This window comes from Mastigoproctus giganteus, chromosome 11 (genome assembly GCF_048544385.1).
Source record: "Mastigoproctus giganteus isolate SK-2022 chromosome 11, ASM4854438v1, whole genome shotgun sequence".
Taxonomy (NCBI): domain Eukaryota; kingdom Metazoa; phylum Arthropoda; class Arachnida; order Uropygi; family Thelyphonidae; genus Mastigoproctus; species Mastigoproctus giganteus.
In genome coordinates, this window is record NC_143585.1 from 63,323,470 (window position 1) to 63,347,133 (window position 23,664).

The following is a 23,664-nucleotide window of genomic DNA, read 5'->3' on the forward strand; positions in this document are numbered from 1 at the left end:
GAAATCTTTGGTCATAGTACCACCTTCAATCGTTTCATGTGACAGAGCATACATAATTACTTATCGATTAGAAGTTGAAATTGCATTGCATGCAAGAAAGTTGACGCCCATCAGGGAAAAGAATAGGGAGTTGGTCTGTTACAATGCAACATGTCAAAAAATATTGCTGAACTATACCAAAAAAAAAAAAAAAAAGGTGTGTTGTATTTTTCTGTAGTGTATACATTTGCGAATATTCAACACTTGCGATTAGAAATGCGGTGAACTATAGTTTATGTTGTATAAGACTATGGGTTAAATATACAGAAAATTTTAAATCGGAAATTTCTTTTGTGTTCTTTATGCTGCCTTCCACTAAAACACAAAACTGCTTGGAAAGGTATCAAAATAAATAAATTACTTTTATTTAAGTTAGATCGTTTTCAAATATCAAATTCAACAAAATAGTAACAATGTCAAATGTATTTTTACTTAACGAAATCGAATTAAGAATTAGGAAGTCCGTATTGTGAACAGAAATTTATTTCAGCCTTAATGAGTTCAGTAAATAAGTATAATCCCGATTTCGAGTTAAACAGGATCAAAGTACAGTACTGTATCTTCGAATATTGATCTTTGTTCAGACTTTTAAAGTTAAAAATTTGAAATGCGTTGCATAAAGGCTGCTGTAGACAAATTCTTTTAAAGATGCTGAAAATCGAAAAGTTTTGCAGTTGGCAATTTTAATCTGGTGATAAAGATGTCCAATGAATGCAATATGCGGTATATAGAATTATGCAAAGTTTGCCAGAGTTATGCAAACTTATCATTTAATTCACGGAATGGCAGTGCCACTGTGCAACCACTCAAGTTCCTGCGATCTGTTGGTAGATGGCAGGAGAGTGCATATCCAAGAATATGCTAATACATTTGCAAGTTCTGACATGCCTGGTTAGTGTAGCCTTAATTTACATGTAAATATGAACCTTTTGTGAGCTGCATAATTAAAGGTTTGAAGAATGAGCAGCGTTTTGCTATTCGCTATTCGCTATTGTGTTCAACGTGGTGTGAGTGCTACAGAGACTGTGAGAGAAATGTCAGAGGTTTATGGAGACAAGTGTTTGAAGAAATCTGCAAGTTTGAGGCGACACAGACGCATTAAAGAAGGTGGAGAATCTGTAGTCAAAACAACCACTTATCAAAAAATGGCTTCAGGAGTACTTCTACAAGTTAGTTCATGGATGGTGCACTTTTTAGATTATTTCGCAAAAGAGAGAGAGCACGGGCAAACCTTAGAGATGAAGATTAAAATTAAGGTGGGTCAATTATGCGAATTAAATGATCAATCTATGTATGATTTCAAGGATAACTTAATATTGGTTTTAGGGGCTTTTTTGTTTGGACTGGTAGACATACAGTATAAATAAAATTAAGTTTGTTTTCCCAGATAAACGTAAAATTCCTAATTGTAAATTTTAAGTTCCCCAAAGAACTTAAAATCGGCCATCATAAAAAAATAGTGAGTAGAACTCACTAAAATATTCTTCTCTTAGAAAAAGTGCGCCACTCAGTCCATAATTACGAAAAATATTTGTACTGTACTTGTATTTATAAGAAAGAGTAAACTTTCTTAATCTAAATTTTTAATATTCGCTGACTTTTAATATTGTTTTGCAGGATGTCTCTGGTCACTCCGACTTTATCAACTACGGGATCACATACGTGTAACGGAGGGGTTGCTCAGGCAGCACTCTCTTCTACGCAGGACGGATCTGTTCCAGGCAGCGACGTGCTCAGATTAACTGAAAAATATCCCCCCGGGATCTACGGCTGGAGGAAGAGATGTTTGTACATGCTTGTGGTGCTACTGTTGGTGGTGGTAGTGGTCAATATGTCTCTCACCATCTGGATTATCAAGCTGCTGGATCTAACTTCCGTAAGTTACTGGTTTGCTTTCCTAAAAGACGAAAGTATTACAGCTCTGATTCACACTATCTAAGACGAAAAGTATTTAATGGTCCTAAAAAACGAACAGTATTTAACCCTGATCCGATCCTCTGGAGAAATTCTCTAGAGCAGCGGTTCCCAAACTTTTTTGACTCGCGAACCCCTTTCAACATAATATTTTTAAAGCGAACCACTAAGCCTATATGCTCTGAAATCGTATAATATTTCTCAATTTTTATTACAAAATATTTCCAGTACTACGTTTTTATAAGCGACACAGCATAATAATAATTTTTATTATTAAGTATCATTTATACTTTGTAAAGCAGTTATTAATCAGTCCAGACTAGATTTTGAACAGGCTAAGAGTAGAAAACTTGCTTCTTGTCCAATGGTACCGACCATTCTGGTCTCTTGCTAAAACTATTGGCTGCAATTTTTGCCCATCTCTGTTCCCACTTCTGTCAAAACCAGATGGTTCTGTTGACACATCAACCAAAGATAAAGCTCACCTGCTGGTATCCTAGTTTTCTTCCAACTCATGTATTGATGATCTTGGTAAATCTCCTCAAACCATTCCCAGTACATTCTATTCAATTCCTCTTGTGGTCTTCCGTCAAAAGGATGTCAGAAGGATTTTGATGAATCTGATGCTAAGAAAGCTCCAGGTCCTGATGGTATTTCTCCACTTGTTCTCAAAACCTGAGCTCCTGAACTTACTTCTGTTCTTTGCCGCTTTTTTCACTTCCTTATTCCAAAGGTGTTTTTCCTTCTGCTTGGAAATTTGCTCATATCCAGCCAGTTCCTAAAAGGGGTGACAAATCCCTCCCATCCAATTATCGTCCCATTGCAATTACTGCTACTTTTTTATAAAAAATGGAGAAATCAATTAACCGCCAACGCTTAAACGCTTAAAAAAAAAATCTAGAACATTCCGTCTGATCAACGATCGCCAGTATGGATTCCGTCAGTGTCGATCCACTGGTGATATTCTGGCCTATGTTAACCACCTTTAGACAAATTCAATGGAAAAGTTTGGTGAAACATAAGCAGTTGCTCTTGACATCTCCAAGGCTTTCGTTCGTGTTTGGCATAAACGTCTTCTAAATAAGCTTCCATTCTATGGTTTGCCAGCTGTTTTTTGTAATTGAGTATCCAGTTTTCTCTCTGACCGCTCGCTGGTTAATGGTAGACGGCTCTCTGTCTTCTAACTTCTCCACTAATGCGGGTGTTCCCCAAGATTCAGTTCTTTCTCCCACCCCCTCTTCTATATTAATGACCTTCTTCCATTGACCGGAAATCATATCCATAGTTTTTCTGACGATAGCACATTGCATTCTACCTTCCAGTTTGAGAAACCCTGCCCTGCTCAAACAGCTTCTCGATTATCCATTACCATTTCCTTAAATGCTGATCTCCAGGCAATTCTCCAATGGGGCAAAGATAACTTAATTTTAAACTTTCTAAAACTCAGTCCTGTCTTATGTCTCACATTCTTCTGCTCCTATGTTTATCTTCAATGACGTTCCGATTTCTAGGCAAGATCTTGGAGATTATCCTGACTTCTAATCTCTCCTGGCATAAAGCACATTCCAAATATTGCTTCCTCTGCATCGAAAAAACTTGGTTTTCTATTGGCGTTACTTTTCTTCCAAACTGTTGTTGACTCTGTAGAAATCGCATATTTGGCCTACCCGGGAATATTGTTCCCGCATCTGGGACCGTGTTCCCAAAACTCCTCTCGGGCTTCTAGATTCCATTCAAAAGAGTGCAGTTAGTTAATTAATGTCTCATTTCTAACAAAAAAAATTGAAATTATGATATTAGGTTCACCCGTAAATGATTACATCTACCCATATACTTATTGTGTCTGAAACCGACTAACTCAACCACGGAGTGAAAACAACCCATTAAAATTCCTCGCGTCATCGACGGGATTCGAACCCGGGCCTTTGCCACGCGGTGTGGGGAGAATGGTGACGATACCACTGTGCTACCGCTCAACAGTCTCATCTCTAACAGAGTCTCTCCACTCTCTGTTTCATAGACCTTGCTATAGATACTTCCACGGACACTGTTCTTCTGAATTGGCTTCTATAATTCCCGCTGTCTCTTTCAAAGCAATCCGAACACGTGCTGCAACCAATCAACATACTTTTACTGTCCAAGTTCAAACTCACAGAACCAACTTTTCTTCTTCTTCACTTATTCATTCAATTTCCGTTTTCTGGAACAACCTTGTTATGTATTTCCTGAAAATTACAATCTACAGAAGTTCAAGTCTAATGTCAACAAGTATCTGCTTTTCAACCTTCAACCCATGCACGGTAGTAAGTACTATAGGTTATAAAAAAAAAAAAAAAAGTACCTGTACATAACAATGGTCCTTGAGAATGAAAAAAAATTTAGTAGAGAAAACATATTTATTTAACATGATATACTGTAAGATAGTAAACTAATTATAAGAAATTGTGGGAGATGTGGTTTCTTTCTTTGGCAATTCTTTACATTTTATTTCATTTGATTTTACTTTATTGTTTATTTTTAGTTATATTTTGTAGTTTTCAACAATTTACCTATGTAAATCTAAACAGACCCCATTATAGAATTTTTAGTGCGAATCCCCTGGAACACTTTCGCGAATCCCTGGGGGTTCGCGAATCACCGGTTGGGAACCGCTGCTCTAGAGTTGTTGCCGTCCCTCTTTTACCGTCTTCATCAATAATTGTAATAATGTTTGTTGGTCCTATATTTTGTTGGCGCATTATAGCCTTAGATGCTAATGCGCCATAAAACTCTAAAACAAACAAACAAATCCTATATTTTGTTTGCCCGCGAAGTACTTAGGATTTAGGTTTTTTCTTTTTTTTTTTGCCGAATTGCAAGGCAACTAAGGCCACGAGGCACTCGTATATCATGTCTTTTTGAATTGCATGTCGATTTGGCTATTTTGAGAAATAAAAAACTCAAGTTTGCAGCAGAAAAAAACATGCAACCTTTTCCCAAGACAACTAATTTGACTATGCAAAAAAAAAAAAAAAAAGAAGAAAAAACGCTCAAAACTTTTCGCCCATCTTTTTTCCATAAAATTTCCTGCAAGGGAGCAAGCTAATACACTATCAACCACGAAAAAAAAAAATAATAAATTTTAAAAAATGCCCACTTTGTTTGCTCATTTCAACCAATAATAACGGCCGCCGTAGCCGAGTGGTCAAGCGAATGGGTGCATAAGTGCACGTGCCTTGAGTGACCGAGGTTCAAGCTCGTGACTGCTGAATGCGGTGCTGTTTCTTGTACTCTGTCTATCTTATGAACTACTCTGACCGTTTGGTCGTCCTGGGGTATAAACAGAAAATTTAATTTAATTTTAAATTTATTCAGACTACTCACTTCCACAATCAGGTGGAAGTTTATTCCAATAATATTATTTTCTGACCGAAAGCAAATTTTGGCACATCTACTTGCAACCATCCTTTTCCAATTTCATTTATATAACTCAAATACTGTGGCATTTGTTATAGAAATTTGTTTCGGTTCTTTCTCTTTCTTGGAATAACTGAAAGATTTCTGTTTGTTTCATTAGCTGTCTGGCAAAAGCAAGGGTATACAGTCACTTTTTTCTTGTTTTTTTAGGAAGGTCCCGGAAAACTTTCCATTGCCGAAGATGGTGTGAGAGTTTCCAGTGACGTGGAGTTCGTTGAAACCCTTTACGCCAGAGATATTCTGTCGCCTAGGGTAAGAGCATAACAAATAGTGTCAGCATGCATTAAAGACAAGTGTAACTAATTTGATCGTTAAGGTGTCATCTATGAGGCGAAGCTTTCACCTGATTATTTATAATCCATTAATTATATATGCTAATTATTATATGACCAAAATTTACTTCGCAATATATTTAAAGAAACAGTAAATTTTGTAAAGTCACAATCTTTCTTCTATTCGTAATATTGTACACCTTGTTTTATTTTAATAAGCAAAAAAATATACTTCTAAATGTGATCACCTTTGAATTCGTATTCTACTGAATAGAATAACTTTATCTTCTTGCTATTGTTGAAAAACTTCTTTAGGCGCACCACAGGCAGTTTTCAAATGGGAGTAACTTGCTTCTGTGGATTGACAAAAATCGTCACGAAAATGCGACACGAAATGATTAATCGCATGACGCAATTAGCGTCATGCGATGAATCTTTATACTCGTGGTGGATCTAACACTATCACTTTTATAGAAAAAACTGCCTTCGAGTCCATCGAAAGATCTTAGTTCTGCATCCGTTGGTGACTGCACCAACTTTAAAAGGGCGTTTCAAACGGGATGAAGGGATGTTGCCATGCGACTTCTGGTAGTGGGGTTTTTTGAAGAACCGGGTGTATCGGGAAGGATGTCAAACTCTGGCAGATCTGAGGGATAGCATTAGACGTCATGTGCTGGCTATTCCAGTTGACATGTTACGTTCTGCTGTAGAAAATGCTGTACTTCGAATGGAAACTGTTGTTGACCAAAATGAAGGACACATTGAACAATTATAGCGCTGTTCAAGTGATTTGTATTGCCACAGCGCCGTATAGTGACAAATTTCGTAACTAATTTTTCTTTTCAATAAATGGCGAGCGCATTCTTTATTGTACCTGTTGTCCAAATTTCTCTTCAGTACGAGCCTTAGAACTCGTTCCAGGGCCCTCTACGTAGGGATACTTTAATTATAACAACCCTGTATTTCGGATGCTAAAAGAAGGCGGTATTAGAAATATTCCAGTCAAAATATATCCTGGTTACGGAGGTTCTCTGCCAACCTTCTCCGTCCCTCCCCTCTTCTATTCTAATGAGTATCAACAAATAGTGCTGCAAAATATTTAAGTCGGGGCATCAAAAATTATATTACACAAACTATCATGATGAAAGATTATGATTATATATTGTAATAATTAAAATAATAAACGCAAAGCTTATAATATTCCGAAACCTTTTTAATGTTTCCTTAAAACACTCAATCTTTCTTTAACTGTGAATTCATTTCATTTATAGGATCAACCTTTGAAGTTTGAATCTGTGAGGAATGTATCCATCATTGCCAAAGATATGCATGGGAACGTCAGAAATAAATTAACTTTAAGTAGGTAACTTTTATAATATTCTTAACGGTGTTTGAAAGTGAAATACTGAAAATAAATCTTAAAATATGATTAAATTATAAATCCAGTAATCAGCTGTTTTCTTCGAAACTATTCTCCCTTTAGCGAGCATAGCAGCAATCGTTGGCATTGAGTCTACAAAACATGCACAGGGAATCCGTTGTATTTTAGCCCATTCATTTTTAATTTCAGGTTTTTTAATTGGCAAAATACTAAACGTAGAACTTCAGTGGACTGTTGAATTTGTTAATATATTAGTAAGAGCCTAAGGGCAAAATATGTTACAAATAAATTCATAATTCATTAGTAGGTACCCCTCGCGGATAGCATTCAGAGACGTAACTGCAAATTGTGGCCCAGCGCGAGATTTTGGAAAGAATCAAATACGTAGTTGAATAAGCACAATCCATTTTTCCAAAAGCAAAATTTTTGAAAAATGTTATTCTCGAAAATTTTTTGAAAAATTAAAGAGATTTTATAAGATTAATTATTATTATAGGCAGGAGCAGCGGTGTGTAGTACACGCCTCTTGATTAGACTGGGTTCGAGCCCGTGACCGCCAAATACGGAGGATACGGAAAGGTCAGGGAATGACCACCGCATATCCCTTGAGCAATATGGTCTTAGTAGCTGATGCTCCTACAAACCAAATAACAACAACAACTAAAACTCAAAAAATTAAGTTGTAAACACATGAAAACAGATTTTTTTTTTTTTTTTTGCAATATAAACAAACCAATCAAGGAAAAATAGTGACAGTCACTCGGTTGAAGATGAGAGCTGCTCCCTAATGATACGTCTTCTCTAGACTTTGTCCTCAATGAATTTCTTGTAGTCAGCATCCATATCTTGGACGTTTTGGAGCATCTCCATTGGCAGGAATCTGTCGCCCTTCCTGAGCCCCCACGCCAGAGACTGTAAAGAAGGGAGGGCCCTTAAAGGGGGATTCTCCAATTACAAATCTGCCAAAAACTTGGCGTGTTGATTTCTCCCGCTATCATTTTAATGGTGACGAGTAAGCGGATGGTGAAGATCCGTTCTGAGACTTTTCTGTAATTTAGAAGTTTTGTCATTTCTGAAGTATATGTGAGGGGTGGAAGCTTGTGCTTGAAGAGCACCCACCGAAGAAGCCAGTACTCATCAGATGAGATGGTTTTTAGCGTGGTTTTTGCTGCCGACGCCCAGATTTCAGATCCGTAGGTAATGACTGGCTGAAGAAACCGGTAAATATATTGGATGGTGTACTGGGACTCTGTGACATGAAGGAGGTGTTGTTTGGCAAGCCACCTGGATCGGCAGACCTTGTTGTGAATATCTGCCACATGGTGTGTAAAGCTGAGCTTAGAGTCAAAGATGACTCCGAGATCTCTGTGCTTGGTTACTGGAGAGATGGAGGTTCCATGGATTTTCAGGTTTAGTTGAGTTGGGTGCGATTTGAGTGAGAACACCATTTGTGCAGATTTATTTGGGTTAATCTGGAGAGAGAACTGTGCTAAGTACGTAACAAGAGATTTTAGTCTGTTGTTGATGGTGTCAGAAGCACTCTCAGGTTGGTCAGTCCTATGGATCCGATAGAGGAGCTTCAAATCATCTGCGTAGCTGAGAAAATCCATTTCCTGGCATAGGAATGGGTGGATGGCAGCAGTAAAGAGGAACCCAGACAGAACTCCGCCCTGGGGAACACCTACACTGACTTTCCTAGTGAAGGATTTTTTTATTCACCGTCAGGTGAAGAACCCTGGTAGTAAGAAGCTACTTTAAGAATTCAAGCATATTTCCTTTAATCTAGTATCCCTCCTCACATAGCTGAAGGAGGGGCTGGACGTCAATGCAGTCGAAGGCAGACTGGATATCTAGATACACAATTGCCATCTCCTCCCTGTCTTGTAGAGCCTCCAGAATGGTGTTAGTGGTTGCCAGCAGGTTGGTGATGGTGGATCTGCGTTTCAGTGCATAATGGATAAATTGTGAATTGCATGGGAGAACCTGGTTGGTTAAGATGGGAAGAAAGCACTTCTCCATAACTTTTAGAATGCATGATGCTTTCATAATTGGCCTGAACTGTGATACTGAGGTAGCTCCATGTGTTTTTGGAATTTCCCAAACTATATATTGGTTCCAGGCTGTTGGGAAACTTTGAGTTGTGAGAATTCCATTTAGGATTCTAGAAGCGGATGTATGATGTAAACACTTACGTTCTTAAGGATAAATTGTGAGATCCCATCAAATCCAGCACATGATGTTGGTGGGATACTATTGATGGCCTGGATGAGCTCTCCTTTTGTAATGATGATGGATGTGAGGGTATCTCGCTGACAACTGTTGTGAAGGTTCTTACTTTTTAATCTTTTATTTTTAATTATAGAGCTCCTATTTACATTTATTAATAGTCTATTATCTACTATTAATTTATTAATTTTACTAATACCATTATACAGTATAGCGATACAATGATTTATACGTTTCATACATTAGTAAAATTTTACGAACTAAATGTCGTGCTTCCTGGCGGGTAGAAAATCCTCTATAAACCAGAAATATAATGTGTTAAAGCCTGAAGCGCTAAAATAACTTCGGTCAGCTTTGAATTTACCCTTATAGATATGGTTGCTTAAATTTTAAAATTTTCATTTATACATTGCTCTATTTTAGGTGAAGCTGGATTAGAATCCATCAGCAGTTATTTCTTGGTGAGAGGAACTATGGGAAATATTTTGTTCCACGTGGATCCTAATGAAGTAGTGGTGGCGGCTGGCAATATGGTGGTATCTGGTAAGTAAAAGATAGCGAATTATGGAAAATATTTTATTTCATATACAATAACTTGCATTTTCCTTGTTAAGTTAGGTAATTGAATAACTAAAGAAGCTATGAAAAACAGCATATTTTTATACTGCAATTAATTGTACAGTTAGCTTTTTTTTTTTTTTTTTTTTTCAAATAAAAAAGTAAAGTATATAAGGAAAACAGGATATAGTTATAACATTTTTTTTAAAAATTTTGTACATCTTCGTCAAATACAGTGTTAGTTTTATTTTTAACATCGTTACAATTGTTTAAAAAATATTTGTTTACACTTTCTGTATTCGTATAGAACAATTTTCGGAAACTGTTTCTATGCAATAATTTTCATAAAACAATTTTCGGAAACTGTTACAACCAACTCCAATGCAGGGTTGGTTGTAAAATACCTTGGAGTTGATTGTTACACACGTTGAACAGGTTGTAGCATTTCAAATGCCCAGTGGGATTGACATGGGAAGATTTGGTAGTCAGTGTAGATGCTTGAAGGCTTCTTCGTGAAACCACTCTTTCACACATTTGTCTTGTTGGATGGCTGCACTGCCATCTTGAAGTATATTTTTTAAATACCGGTTCTACAGGAAGTATACACTGTGCTGCCACTTTATTAAGTACACCCCTGCTGTGTACAAAAATGGGTTTGCCCCACAACGTTGCAAGTCACATGACCACACTTGTGGATATAAATGCAGCAGCAACCTTTCTAGTATCAATTAAGCGTACAAACCGTAGCAAGAATGGGGAAAAAGCGTGATATAACGGACTTCGAACGTGGCATGGTAGTACGTGCAAGATGTGCTGGACAAAGCATCTCTGAAACGGCAGTTCTGAACTTTTAACGCACCACAGTTTCAAGGGTGTATCGAGAATGGTGCAACGAACAGAAAACATCCTTTAAACGGCACTCCTGTGGAAGAAAATTGCTTGTTGATGAGAGGAGCATGGCTAGAATTGTGCAAGCAAGCAGACGGGCCACAATGTCGCACATCACGTTAGAATACAACCTTGGTGTGCAGAACAAAATATCTCAACAGACCACTAGTCGCACTTTGTTGCGAATGGGCTACACAGCAGTCGGCCACATCGCGTACCTTCGTTATCAATGAAGAACAAGAGAGCACCCCTCCTGTGGGCACAGCAACACCAGCACTGTACTATCGAGGATTGGAAAACAGTTGCTTGGTCTGACGAATCGAAGTTCCTAGTGCATCGTGTTGATGCGAGGCTCAGAATTTGGCGAAAACAACACGAATCCGTGGACCCGTCATGTCTGACGACCACTGTGCAAGGTGGTGGGGCAGTGTTATGGTGTGGGGAATGTTTTCTTGGCACACATTGGGTCCACTGATATCCATAGATTCACGTCTGAATGCCACATCATTGCTGAGCAAATGCATCCGTTCATGTTGACAGTTTATCCTCAGTCAGATGGTTACTTCCAGCAGGATAATGCGCCGGTGCACAAAGCCCGAATCACTATGGAATGGTTCCAAGAACATGAGAATAACTTTTGTTTGCTGCAGTGACCCGCTCAGTTCTTCGGATCTCAATCCTATTGAACATCTTTGGGATGAGCTGGAAAGGGCTGTTCGCTGCATGCCTACGCCTCCGTCGAATCTCAAAGAACTGTGTGACACACTGATGTCTGCATGACACTTCATTCCTGCACAACGTTTTCAACATCTTGTTCAATCCATGCATAAACGAATTCAGTCGGTTTTGAAGGCTAAAGTAGGCTCAACACGCTACTGGGTAAGTGTACCTAATAAAGTGGCAGCACAGTGTAGGTTGTACTCGAAAGTTCAACCTGTACTGTGCACTCTGCCATCGCTGCTAAAAAGCGCAAATAAATCGGAACTCATCGGGCCATGTGACTTACCTTCACTCTTCCTCTGTCCATCTTTTGATCGTTGATCCTAATATCAACACACCCGTAGGCACGAGGGTGCATAAGTACACATGCTTTGTACACACCTGGAATAAATGAATGAATGCTAAATACGGTGCTGTTTCTCGTATTCTCTGTATCTTGTGAACTTCTCTGAACGTATCATCATTCCGGAGTATAAACAGACATTTTATTTATTTTTCGGTTGGTGTGCGAGGTTACGAACACCAAAATCCAGCCTTGGATTTTGGTGTTCTGGTGCACACTGTGAAGGAATACTGATGCACTGTGAAGCTGCAGAATTCACAGTGCATTTCGCTCGAATGCACTGTGAAGTGTGTGTGACGCTAATGACACTATTCCGGGTCATACGGATTTATAGTGCATTATAATGCATTAGTTTTAATTTACAATGCATTAGTTTTAAAGTATTTTGAAATCTAGCAATTTAAAAATTAACGTTAGCATAGCGAACTTATACAGAATCATCGAAAGTTTCTGACATATAAATGATATTTATGTAATTCCAGTAAATTTGTTATATAAACAAATACCAAGATAACTTGATATTTATTTACTAATATACTGTATTTAGGTTTCGGTCAGATCGCTTTTAAAATTCTTCGAAATATTGTATGTGGCTTTTTTCTCGACCTGCAAAATATTAAAAAATAAATGCTATTAAAATTTGCGTAATTTCATATTTTATTTGTCTCTTTCTGTCAATTTGTTATATTCGAAATGTATATCATTAACAGAATCTGGAGGTCTTCGTCTAGAAGGATCGCTGAAAACCAATCTAGTAAGAGGCGGTTCATCACGTGACCTCAAGTAAGTAACTTACATTGCTTTAAATAGAAATGTTGACCATTTGTTGATAATGAACTGAGACATTTAAAAACTGTCTCAATTCGAGCTCTGACCCACCTGATGTTGGCAAAAGATGGGCCAGATTCCTCTGGGGGGGGGGCACTCCAGAGGAGAAAAAAAAAAAATCCCGTAGTGTTAAAAAAAAATAATAATAATAAAAAAATAAAAATAAATGAATAAATAAAATTTATTGTTACAGCCGTTGTTAGGCCCGTTGTTACAAGGGGACAAGGTATTCTTGTATTGATTGCAGCCTCTAGGGTTACCCCTGTATACCGCTGTAGCATCTGTAGGTTATTTATAGCCGGCAAGTGTGTGTAAGTATATGTGTGTGTTTTGATGGTTGTTGTTTGCCGGCCCTGGAGTCTTAGGCAGGAGCAATCTACCTGCGTCCCGACTCCCGCCCCTAGCCACGTGGAGGCGCTCCAGGAACTATCTAAATTACACCAAGTGGGATTCCAACAAGTGGAATCCCTGTAATAATAAATAAGGAATGGGAAGAAGAAAGTGGGAGAAAAGAAAGTAGAAGAAGAAAAGAGAGCAAACACTCTCTCAGGAAAAAGAAGAAATAGGAAAGAGGAAAACACTAGTTGGAAAATCTAACAAGCGAGAGAGCTTGAAGAAGTAAAATTTTGAAGCCCGAAGGCTTGTAATTTTGAAAGAAAGATTCCCCTAGCCGGGAAGGAAGCCCAACCTGCACCGACAAGAGGAAAAAGAAAAGTCTCAAAGAAAGAACATAGGTAATGTACAAGTGGCTATTAGATAGCCACTTGTTATTAGATAGCACGTTGTTACAGCCTGACATAGCTGAGTGGCCAGCCGGGTGGGTAAAGTGTTTCCTAGCAACCCAAGGGTCGCGGGTTCGATTCCCGCCTCGGGCTTGGATATCACGATGGTGTCATACTATCCGGTTGGATCTCACGGCCACGATACACGAAGGAAGCAGGAAAAAAACTGGTTCCTTCGTGTATTGATCACATCATACCACAAAAAAAAAAAAAAAAAAAAAAGTAGCCGAGCGGTTAAGTACGTGAGTGCAGTAGCACACGCTCTTTGAGTGTACCGAGGTTCAAGCCCGTAACTGCTAAATACAATTAACATTTGTGTCGATGATTTATTGTAAGCTCCATTGATGTAGTGGTCGTCAAAAATATCTTATTGGCATTTAAAAAAAATAATAACATTTTTGAGACTGTTATCCCGGTCATGTATCTATCAGTTCAAAAAATGTGAATAAAACATTCACGTTGCCAGTTGTTTTGTGGATGGGGTGGGCTGTACAACAGATCTTACGTAGACCACTTTTCACTGTAGAGCTGGCACTTCCGATCACATTCAGTTGAAACCGTACCACCTTAGACGTTTTATATCCTCACCTACTGGCACCAAGGCCAGTACTATCCTGAATGGCGCTAGTGTTGAGAGGCAGCCCTGAATGTCCCAAAAGGCCCTCAGACACGTCTTCATCCTTAGATGCATCTGGGATGGTTTAAGTCTATGCAGTTAAATCTAAACAACAGCTATTAATTTTTTATTGCAATTAAAATTAGTGTAACCAAGCGTTCAGTGTGCAGGTATATATAGTTTCGTACACGCATGTTCGGATGTCCATAAAGCCTCAAGGTACAGTTCTATTCTTGAACTGTCTGTATCTTGTAAACTCCTCCAACCATGTGGCCGTCGCTACGTATAAACGGAAATTTAATTACCCTCACTCAAAAGATGTTTTTTTTTTAGATCGTGCGAGTATGTCGTTGGTTTTCTAAAAATCCATTACCTAATCCATTACCTAATTGAGAATCGCTTAACTTTTCAAGGCTATGCCATAATTTTTTTTGATAATTTAAAAGCATTTTGAAACATTTCGAAACTCACATTTTGTTTTCGTTTTTCTGCTTTTAGATATTGATATGTTGCTTTTGCTCCTTATTATGTACTCTGAAACTTTAACTTCAGTTTAAAAATTTCGTTGTCGAGTAGTTATTTAAAAAATACTTCCCTGACCCAAGCACTCCTTAAAATGAGCCCAAGTTATAACAGGTTACTAGCTTTTCAATTTATATCTGATCACTTTTCTAAATATTTTGCGATAACTGCAAAATTTTGATCTGTTTATTAATTCCGTCTGTATCATAACTAAATTAATATAAAGCATTAGATACGTGGTTCGCACCACGCTCGTAGGCCGAACAAGTGAGGCACTGAACATCGGCCGACAAAAAGAAATTGTGTGAAAATAAATAAAAACATACGACAATACGAGGAGGTTTTGATAAGTTTCCGGCCTCAGAAAGAAAACATGGTGCCAGTTGCAAATGAATGTCATTTTATTCAACGTAGTTCCCTTCCAGGTTGATACACTTGGCGCACCGTTCCTGCAGCAATTCTATTCCATGGTAATAGAAGTCTTTGTCTTTGTCTGCAAACCACCCCTCTACTTCTGATATAACGTCTCTTGTGTACCAAAATGTAGTACCTTTGAGGTGCATTTTGAGATTGGAAAACATAATAATCCCGCCTCTTTTCCTTCAAAGCGGCATGCAATTTGTCCAACATGACCACATAACGTTTAGCATTCAAGGTGGTGCCTTTTTCCAGGTATTCGCTGAGTATTATCCCCAAAATATCACACCCATCACTTTCCCTGCAGATTTCTGTCTGCGAAATTTTTTGGGTCGTGGTGATCCATCATGGCGCCACTGCATGGATTGATTTTTGGTCTCAGGATCATACACGTACAATGGTGTTTCATCAACCGTTACTATTCGTTGAATAACATTACTTGCACTACTTTAAAAACGGTCCAAAAGTGCCTTCGCGCAGTCCCTTCTTTTCCTCCTGTCGTCAGCTGTCAAGAGTTTGGGAACCCACTTGGCAGACAGTTTTCTCATACACAATTCTTCATGCACCCACTCCAAACTGATGCCTAGGGTGTCTGCTACACGTTGCAGACCCGTCCTCCTGTCTGCAAGGATCAGGTTGTGGACACTATTGACAATTTCCAAGTCACTTCAGTCCTGGGTCTTTCTGGTCTTCCTAGTCTTTCCTTATCTTCTGTGCTTGTTCTCCCCCTCCTGAAATCCGCCACCCACGATTTCACTGTGCTGTATGAAGGGAACTCCTTGACCATTGATTGTTTCAATTCGTCATAAATTTCTTTGGCTCCCATTTTCTTGGAGAAGAGATACTTGATGACGGCTCTCTTCTCAACTTTGGAACAACTCATACTTTGCGTCGCCATAGTCACTTCAGACCTGTAAAAAAAATTACTACTATCAGGAGATGAATGAAATTTTGCACAACATGTTATGAGACATTGGGTAACAACATACTAAGAGGATTTTCATCTATTCAAATTTTTTCCTTGTCAGGCCGGAAACTTATAAAAAAACCCTCGTATTTCTAAGATTTCCTGTCATCTTGCGCTTTCTCCGTGTTATTGGGTTTAACCCGAGCCTGCCGGACCACTTAGGACCTTGCAGGTCCTACGTGTTCATGTCCCCATTAATTTAGTGATTTTGAAGAAAGATCTGAAGTAATGACAGAAGTTTCAGGTCAGTTCAGGTTGTGAGGATTGAGACATGTTCGGATTAGAAGTACCATATAACTGTACTTCTAATCGGGCAGATTAAGAGAATCTCTGTGACACTGAATTTGCAGCACCCTGAAGGAACAGGAATACAGAGAGTATGATTGCCAAGGAGTTAAGGAACATAATTATAAACGTTTCAGACACTAATGTGTGTATGAGCACATTTAATGACACGAAATGATGCTTACAATAGACAAATGAAAATTATGTAAATCCACCATTGCGGAAGCATTGAGCTAAGAGTTCGGCATTGAGCCGTACAGGTATCGAATAGACTCCTGCGTTATTTCCACCCAGGCCTCTTGCACCTGGTCCCGTAGAAAATACGTGGTCTTTGCTGGCTGCTGGTGACTCTATAGATAGCGTCCAATCATAGCCCCAAAAAATAGTGCCCTTTGGGGGAGAAATTTAGGGAACTGGCTGACCAAGACAGTATGTAATACTGGAGACTCTTTAAACTGGAACAATACTGTCAATAAAATACTAGACAGACTCCTCCCTCAGGACGATCCAACTCTTGACTCCTCTCTGCAGGCTGAAACTTAATCCTAAATGATTGGCTTCTCCTTAACCATGACGTGATATATATATATATATATACAATAGCTTAAAGACTTTACAACAGTGCTCTTCAGAATTTCTAGGAGTGAATGGGGACTAAAAAACAATGTTCTCTGTATCTTGTATCGTACTGTCTTTATGCCAATGCTATCATTTGCCTTCTATATTTGGTTTCAAAGGGCCAGCCTTCTAACTGTAAAATCCCAACTGGAAACTATAAGGTATAAGGTATGTTCGTGTCAGAGGCACCTGGGATTTCTCCCATCTCCGCGTGTGTTTCGCTGTATCGAGGACAGTACACTGTCAAGCCAGAGACTTGAAAGTGTGTGGGTCGTGTCTGTGCAGTGTGATATGTTGTGCCCATTGTTTATCCGGCTTATTGGCCGCCAGGCCCCTAGTGGGGCCCGACGTTGCCAATACCCTGCCACGTGGAGGCTAGCCGGGTGTATCCAGTATCACAACAATTTGCTCTGGCAGTCCTGCCACCTAGTTTCCTGGGATTTCAGTGTCTAGGGCCTATTTAAAAAAAAAAAAAAAAAAAAGTTTATGCATTTGACATTAATGCTTAATGGGATTGCTGTTAGGAAATCGCCGGTTAGGGTTGAACACTAAAGAGATGTGTTAAAGGCCAAATAGGGTCGGGCAAAATTTTGATGTTATTAAATTTAGACATGTAACGCTAGATAAAAGCTGATAGTGTTAGATATCTTAGAGATTTGCACAAAACCGGTAGAATTTAGACGTTGGTTATAATTTGGCGGCATTGTTAAGGGGTGTACTCGGTCGATTTAGTGAGAGGGGGGGGAGATTGAAGACTGGGGAGGAAACAGATAGAAGAATAGGAACGGATAGAGTAGGCATCCCCAAAGAGGTCAGTGGAGAAGAGCCCCACCAGGCGAAATATGGGGGGTAGGCAGGGAGGAGAGGAGACAGAGATCCGTCTCCTCCATTCCCTGCCTGGGGATGGGGTTTTAAAGGGAACCAGGTTAGAGTACCCAGTTCGGATCGCCAATGGCGTGTCGGCAGCAAAGCCGCAGAATGTCTTCGTCGGTGTCATGTCCAAGGAGTGTCGAATCCGGTATGAAGGTCCAGCTGCCCATCCCGCTCTGGGGGTGGGATATGTTAGCTGGCAGTGGGGAACCTACCAGGTGAGGGGGGGGAGACACACACATTTACTTCATTCGTAATGTGCATTCTCACTCTACTTGCATTCTTTTTTTTTTTTAATTTATTTTTTTTTTATACTTTTTTCTTATTATTTTTTTTATACTTTTTTCTTATTTTTTAATACTTTTTTCTTATTTTTTTTATACTTTTTTCTTATTTTTTTTTATACTTTTTTCTTATTTTTTTTATACTTTTTTCTTATTTGATAATTTTTTTTTTTTTATTTCACTCAACTCATTCATCTTTTTCTCACACACCAGGAGGGGATGCAATGATGGGTAGCGTAAATTTAAATACTAATTAAAACTAGGGTTAGTGTGTACTTAACTTAGCATTTGTGGTTTGTGTTCTTTTCTCTCACGCTTACACTGGAAACTATACAAAGACCTTTTCTCTTAGCCTTGCCAAGTACATGCCTTATAATCTCCACACCGGCGCTACAAGCTATCGCAACCACTTCACTCGCTGATATTCATGTTATTTATAAAGGTCTCTGCTATTATATTGGGAAAGGGATACCTATTACCTTCCTAAATATTATCGTCAATACAATTGACCCAAAGAAAGAAAAACAGAAATGTTCGAATTTTCTCAGGAATTGTTGGCAACCAGGTGGGGCCTTGTCTACCAAAGATATTGTTACTAAGTCGTTTATACCTGACATTTCATTTACCAGTTCGAACATTTTACAGAACTAGTTCTTCCCCGGTCTCAGCACATCAAACTTAATAACAGGACACGGATCACTGAATGCGAAGCTCCTACATTTTAATCTCACCTCTACAGATTCTTGCTTATGCGGTAGCATCGAGGACAGACACACGTGATTCATTCTTGACCAACCTACCACGATCTTCGGCAACAGATCTCAATTATGTCTCAACATTTTGCTCCTGGAAATGAACATGATTTAATTGCAAATATGGAAACTTTTGAAATCTTCCAAGAATTTGCCAAAGAAATCTTTAACAGACAGCGCCAGCCAACTGTTTTTCCTACTATTAGGATATCTGCCTTATAACTCAATGCCGTCTCTTATGATATAGTTATCAGTCGTCTCGAACAGAACTTAATTAGATTAACGTTCATGTTTTTACCCTACTTAGTACAGAACCTATCGTTGGCAATGTATATTTTTCCTTCTTCATGCGATTTTGACATCAACCGACTGAGTGTCTTCTGTTTTGACATATGTCTTCTAATTTCGTCCTGGTCATTCACAACAAGGGCTTTGCCTCCTGATTATCTCCAACGACGAGACTTCTAATTGCAACCCCATGACTAGGCTACATGACAAATCTACCTCTTCCGTATCTCACTTCTCTATTCAATATTCCTGATGTCCTTTTTTTTTCTTTCCAATATATTTTCAACATTCATTTATTCTATTTTACGTTTTTTGTTAATTAAATTTAATTTTATTTATTTGCATTTACTTATTACCTTTTATTTTTATCTCTTTTTTTTCTTTTTTTTTTGCTGGTACTACCGGGCTCCCAGTTGTATGGAATCTGTTGGCATCCACTGGAATTGTTCTTTCCTCCAGTGTATGCGGCATTGTTAGTACGCGTAAACTTTCTTTTGACAGTACGCGTATTCTTGTGGTCCGCCTCTTCTTGACATGGACGTGTACTAGGGAGCAGCCTTTCCTGGTGATCGCTGTTCCCTAGTAGCTAAAGTGGCCAGACACAACAGAACAACACAGCAAGACACACACTTCGCAAACATAAGACTATACTTATATCTGGCCATTTTACAGGCTCATTCGCCTGCTGATTTGCATGCAATTCCAATCATTCCTTCTGGGCTGCAATGTATATGGAAAGAGGAGATTCAATGATATGAGGGAATCTGATATTGTGAAAGAAAAATGGGACTATTCGGAGAACGGGAGGATTACCTTTGTTTTTATCCAAGAGTTGGCATAATTGGTGATGTGGTAAATTTTCATTCTAGAAGTATGTCAATCAATAATTGTTATAAGTCATGGGTTGGCTGCGATTCTAAGTTCTCTGGACCTCTGCAGGATGATGTACAGTTGTGGACATTGAAACACGTATACATATACGGAAGGACCGTACGATCTACTGATTTAAAGGTGTGAGTTAGTTTCTTTAATCGATTTGACTGATGAATGTTTTTTGCCAAATATTTTTAAAGATAGAAAGACATATCGTTGTTTCCTTAGATATGTGAATTTGGTTTTTAAGATGAGGAAGAGCCTGCGGAGTAGTGCGGGATAAGATATTAAATTTTAAGTGTTTTTAAGTGTTCTATTTATAGTAGCCAAGTGGTCAGGAGCGGGAGTGCAGTAGCACACGCTCTTTGAGTAGATCGGGGTTAAAGCCCCTGACTGCTAAATACGGTCGATCTGTCAACCCGCACTGGACCAGCGTGGCAGATTATGGTCCATTTCCCTCAGCATGAATTGTTGAGGAGGCGTCCATCCTGCAGTGGGTTGATAATGTCTGCAGTTTACCTCTTTTTTTTTTTTTTTTTTTTTTTATTTATATATTTTGTTGAAGAAGAATGTTATGCGGGAGATTAGGAATTGGTTTAAGGAAAATATTCATACAACGATATCTGTTAAGAAGCATAGTACTTTATGAGGAGAAATATGGACAATGAGAATAGAAGGTATTTAAAGACTGTAAAGTTTTGAGTGTAGGTATAGAGTAGGAAAATAGAAAATCGGTTGATAAAGTGAGAAATGAGGAGGTTTTGAGAAGAGCTCTTTGATTGAAATGATCAGATGACAGAAGAGAAATTGGGCTGGACATCCGTTGCGAAGTGAAGAATTGATGATGGAGGGAAACGCTGAGAGGAAGAAGCCCAAAGGATAGAGATGGGCCTGAGGAGATGAAGAAGGATAAGGATCGGGAGATATGAAGAAGTGACTGTTGAGTGCATGACTGGTCTAGATATATCTAGATATTGAGGGCAGAAAAAAACAACTAAACTATTATATCAGGATCACCTAAAATATTAATTCAATTACCCACGTATATTGGGTCTGTAAATTGCGTCTATTCTCTGGTCAATTTGCCTGCTTTGCTGGACGAAAAACCCCGAGTTCCGGATAAAAACCTTGCTTTCTTCCCCTGAAACCGACTAACTCAGTCACGGAGTGAAAAAAGCCCATAAAAGTTCCGGGCATCATTGACGGGATTTGAACCTGGGCCTTTTCCACCGGGTGTGGGAAGGACGGTGATGATACAACTGTGCTACGCGTGAAGATCGAGAGTAGTAAGTATGTATATGGTCATTTTATTGAAGAATGTTTTTAGAATGCCGGATAGTGGAGGTCGTCGCTCCGTGGCGAGGATGAGAATCGTGCAATAGGATTTTAGTAAAAATAATATTGCTGGGGCTAAGTGGGCAATGGCCAACAATCTGTAAGAGATAAATAAGGAACCGATTGAAGATTGAAAGAATAAGTAAAAAGTGAGAATAAGCTTATCGGATCTGGAAGCATTTAGTAGCAGTAAACATTATGATGATGATACTTCAGTAATATGATCTTTTTTCACAACGTGGCTGAGTTACTCTGTCTCAGGCAAGGATAGAATAGTTTTTTCTACCGGAAACTCGGGTTTTTCGTCCGGCAAACAGAAAATCGACCTCAGAACACATGCAATTTACAGACAGTATAAAAGGAGCAACATGGCCTTAGTCGCCGATGTTCCTATAATCAAATAACAACTTCAGTAATATAGTCTTAGAAAAGGTACGTATTTACTGCTTTCATTGAATGATTTTGCAATGATTATTAAAACAACAAATGTATATGATAATAGTTAATAAAGTTTATTTATTTTTTTAAGGGTCGAGTCGCCTCTGCGATCAGTCAACATCCGTGGAGATGCCGAAGTTCAGATCGAATCTCGTGCTGGCGGCATTTTTGGTAGCTGTCTCAAGGATATGAAAATACAGGCCACAGAAGGCAAAGTATGTTTATACTTTAGTAAAAACTAAAAACAAGAAGAATATTTAACTTATTTCATGGTTTTTGGTATAACGAAAGGACTGATATCCATTATTTGCCATTCATCTCCACGGCAATAACAACCATTTTGCAAATAGTTGACAAAGTGAGGAATGAGCTGTTGGGGTTGCGTTGCAGCTGTGGAATGAAAGGTCACTATTATGCAGTAGCGTAGCCAAGATTTTTTGTCAGCAGGTTCATTCATAAAACAACGCGCCAATTGCGTAATGCTAACCTATGTGTTAATTTTAGTTTTAAATAAGAGGTGCCTAAATATCTGTATATGCCTGTATTACAAAAAAATATATTAAATATGTAAATAATAACAACAAACTATTTTATAAATGATTATTTTATTAATATATAGTAAGTACTTTTAAGTTTTTTGTTCATTACATACATATGATATCATATACAGTATGTTAAAAATATAACCAGCAATACGTACATAATTACGAAAATTTTTTTATGTAAACCCCAAACACGAGAGGTATTAGAACCTATAGTACTTAGTACAGTGCTTGGGTTGGAGGGTTGAGAAGACGAAAGAAGATATTTGTTGATATTCGACTTGAACTTCTGTAGACTGTAATTTTCAGGAAATACGTATGAAGGAAGGTTGTTCCAGAAAATGGCAGTTGAATGAATAAACGAGGAAGATGAAAAGTTGGTTCCGTGAGTTTGAAGTTGGACAGTAAATGAATGTTGGCTGGTGGCGGCACGTGTTCGGACTGTTTTGAAAGAGAGAGCGGGAATTATAGAAGCCAAATCAGAAGAACAGAGCCCATGGAAATATCTGTAGAAGAGGCATGCAGCAGAAACAGTACGTCTATGAGAAAGCGAGTGGAGAGACTCTGTTAGAGATGAATCATTAATTAACCCAACTGCCCTATTTTGAATGGAATCAAAAAGCTTGAGAGTTGTTTTGGGGGCACCACCCCAGATGTGGGAACAATATTCCATGGCATATGCGGATTTGCGATTTATACAGAGTGAACAGCTATTTGGAAGAAAAGCAACGCCGTGAGCAAAAGAGAAAATCAAGTTTTTTAGATGCAGAGGAAGCAATATTTGTAATGTACTTGTGCCAAGAGAGATTAGAAGTCAGGGTGATCCCCAAAAGAGATATCATTTTGCTTAGAATTCCGAGTGTCACCAAAGATAAGTACAGGAGCAGAAGAATTCTTTTTGTGAGATATAAGAAAAGACTGACTTTTAGAAGGATTGAAATCAACTAAGTTGTCTTTGCCCCACTGGAGAATTACCTGAAGATCAGCATTTAAGGAATTGGTAGCAGATTTTCGAGAAGTTGAAGCTGATTGAGCAGGACAAGGTTTCTCAAAATGGAAAGTGGAATGCAATGTGCTATCATCGGCAAAACTATGGATAGGATTTCCAGTCAATGGAAGAAGGTCATTAATGTACAAGAGGAAAAGAGTGGAGGAAAGAACAGAACCTTGGGGGACATCGGCATTAGTGGAGAAATTAGAAGACAGAGAGTCATCTACCATCACATTCAGTGAGCGATCAGAGAGAAAACTGGATAACCAATTACAAAAAACAAGATGGAAGTTTGTTTAGAAGCCCTTCATGCCAAACACTATCGAAAGCCATTGAGATGTCAAGAGCAACTACTTGTGTTTCAGCGAACCTTTCCATTGAGTTAGTCCATAAATGGGTAACATAAGCCAGAATATCACCAGTGGATCGACACTGACGGAATCCATACTGGCGATCGAT

The 23,664-nt window shown here is 38.6% G+C and overlaps 1 protein-coding gene across 1 annotated transcript in view; it reads left to right on the plus strand.

Annotated features, from left to right (window-relative positions):
* Positions 1 to 23,664, plus strand: part of LOC150078062 (zeta-sarcoglycan-like) — a 44,286-nt gene that overhangs the window by 5,484 nt on the left and 15,138 nt on the right. The window contains exons 2-7 of the mRNA XM_090384898.1: positions 1,657 to 1,915; positions 5,560 to 5,661; positions 6,953 to 7,040; positions 9,712 to 9,831; positions 12,508 to 12,580; positions 21,764 to 21,887. Of these exons, the coding sequence (XP_090241024.1) occupies positions 1,658 to 1,915; positions 5,560 to 5,661; positions 6,953 to 7,040; positions 9,712 to 9,831; positions 12,508 to 12,580; positions 21,764 to 21,887 (765 nt within the window). The 5' untranslated portion in view covers position 1,657. The remainder of the gene's footprint in view (positions 1 to 1,656; positions 1,916 to 5,559; positions 5,662 to 6,952; positions 7,041 to 9,711; positions 9,832 to 12,507; positions 12,581 to 21,763; positions 21,888 to 23,664) is intronic.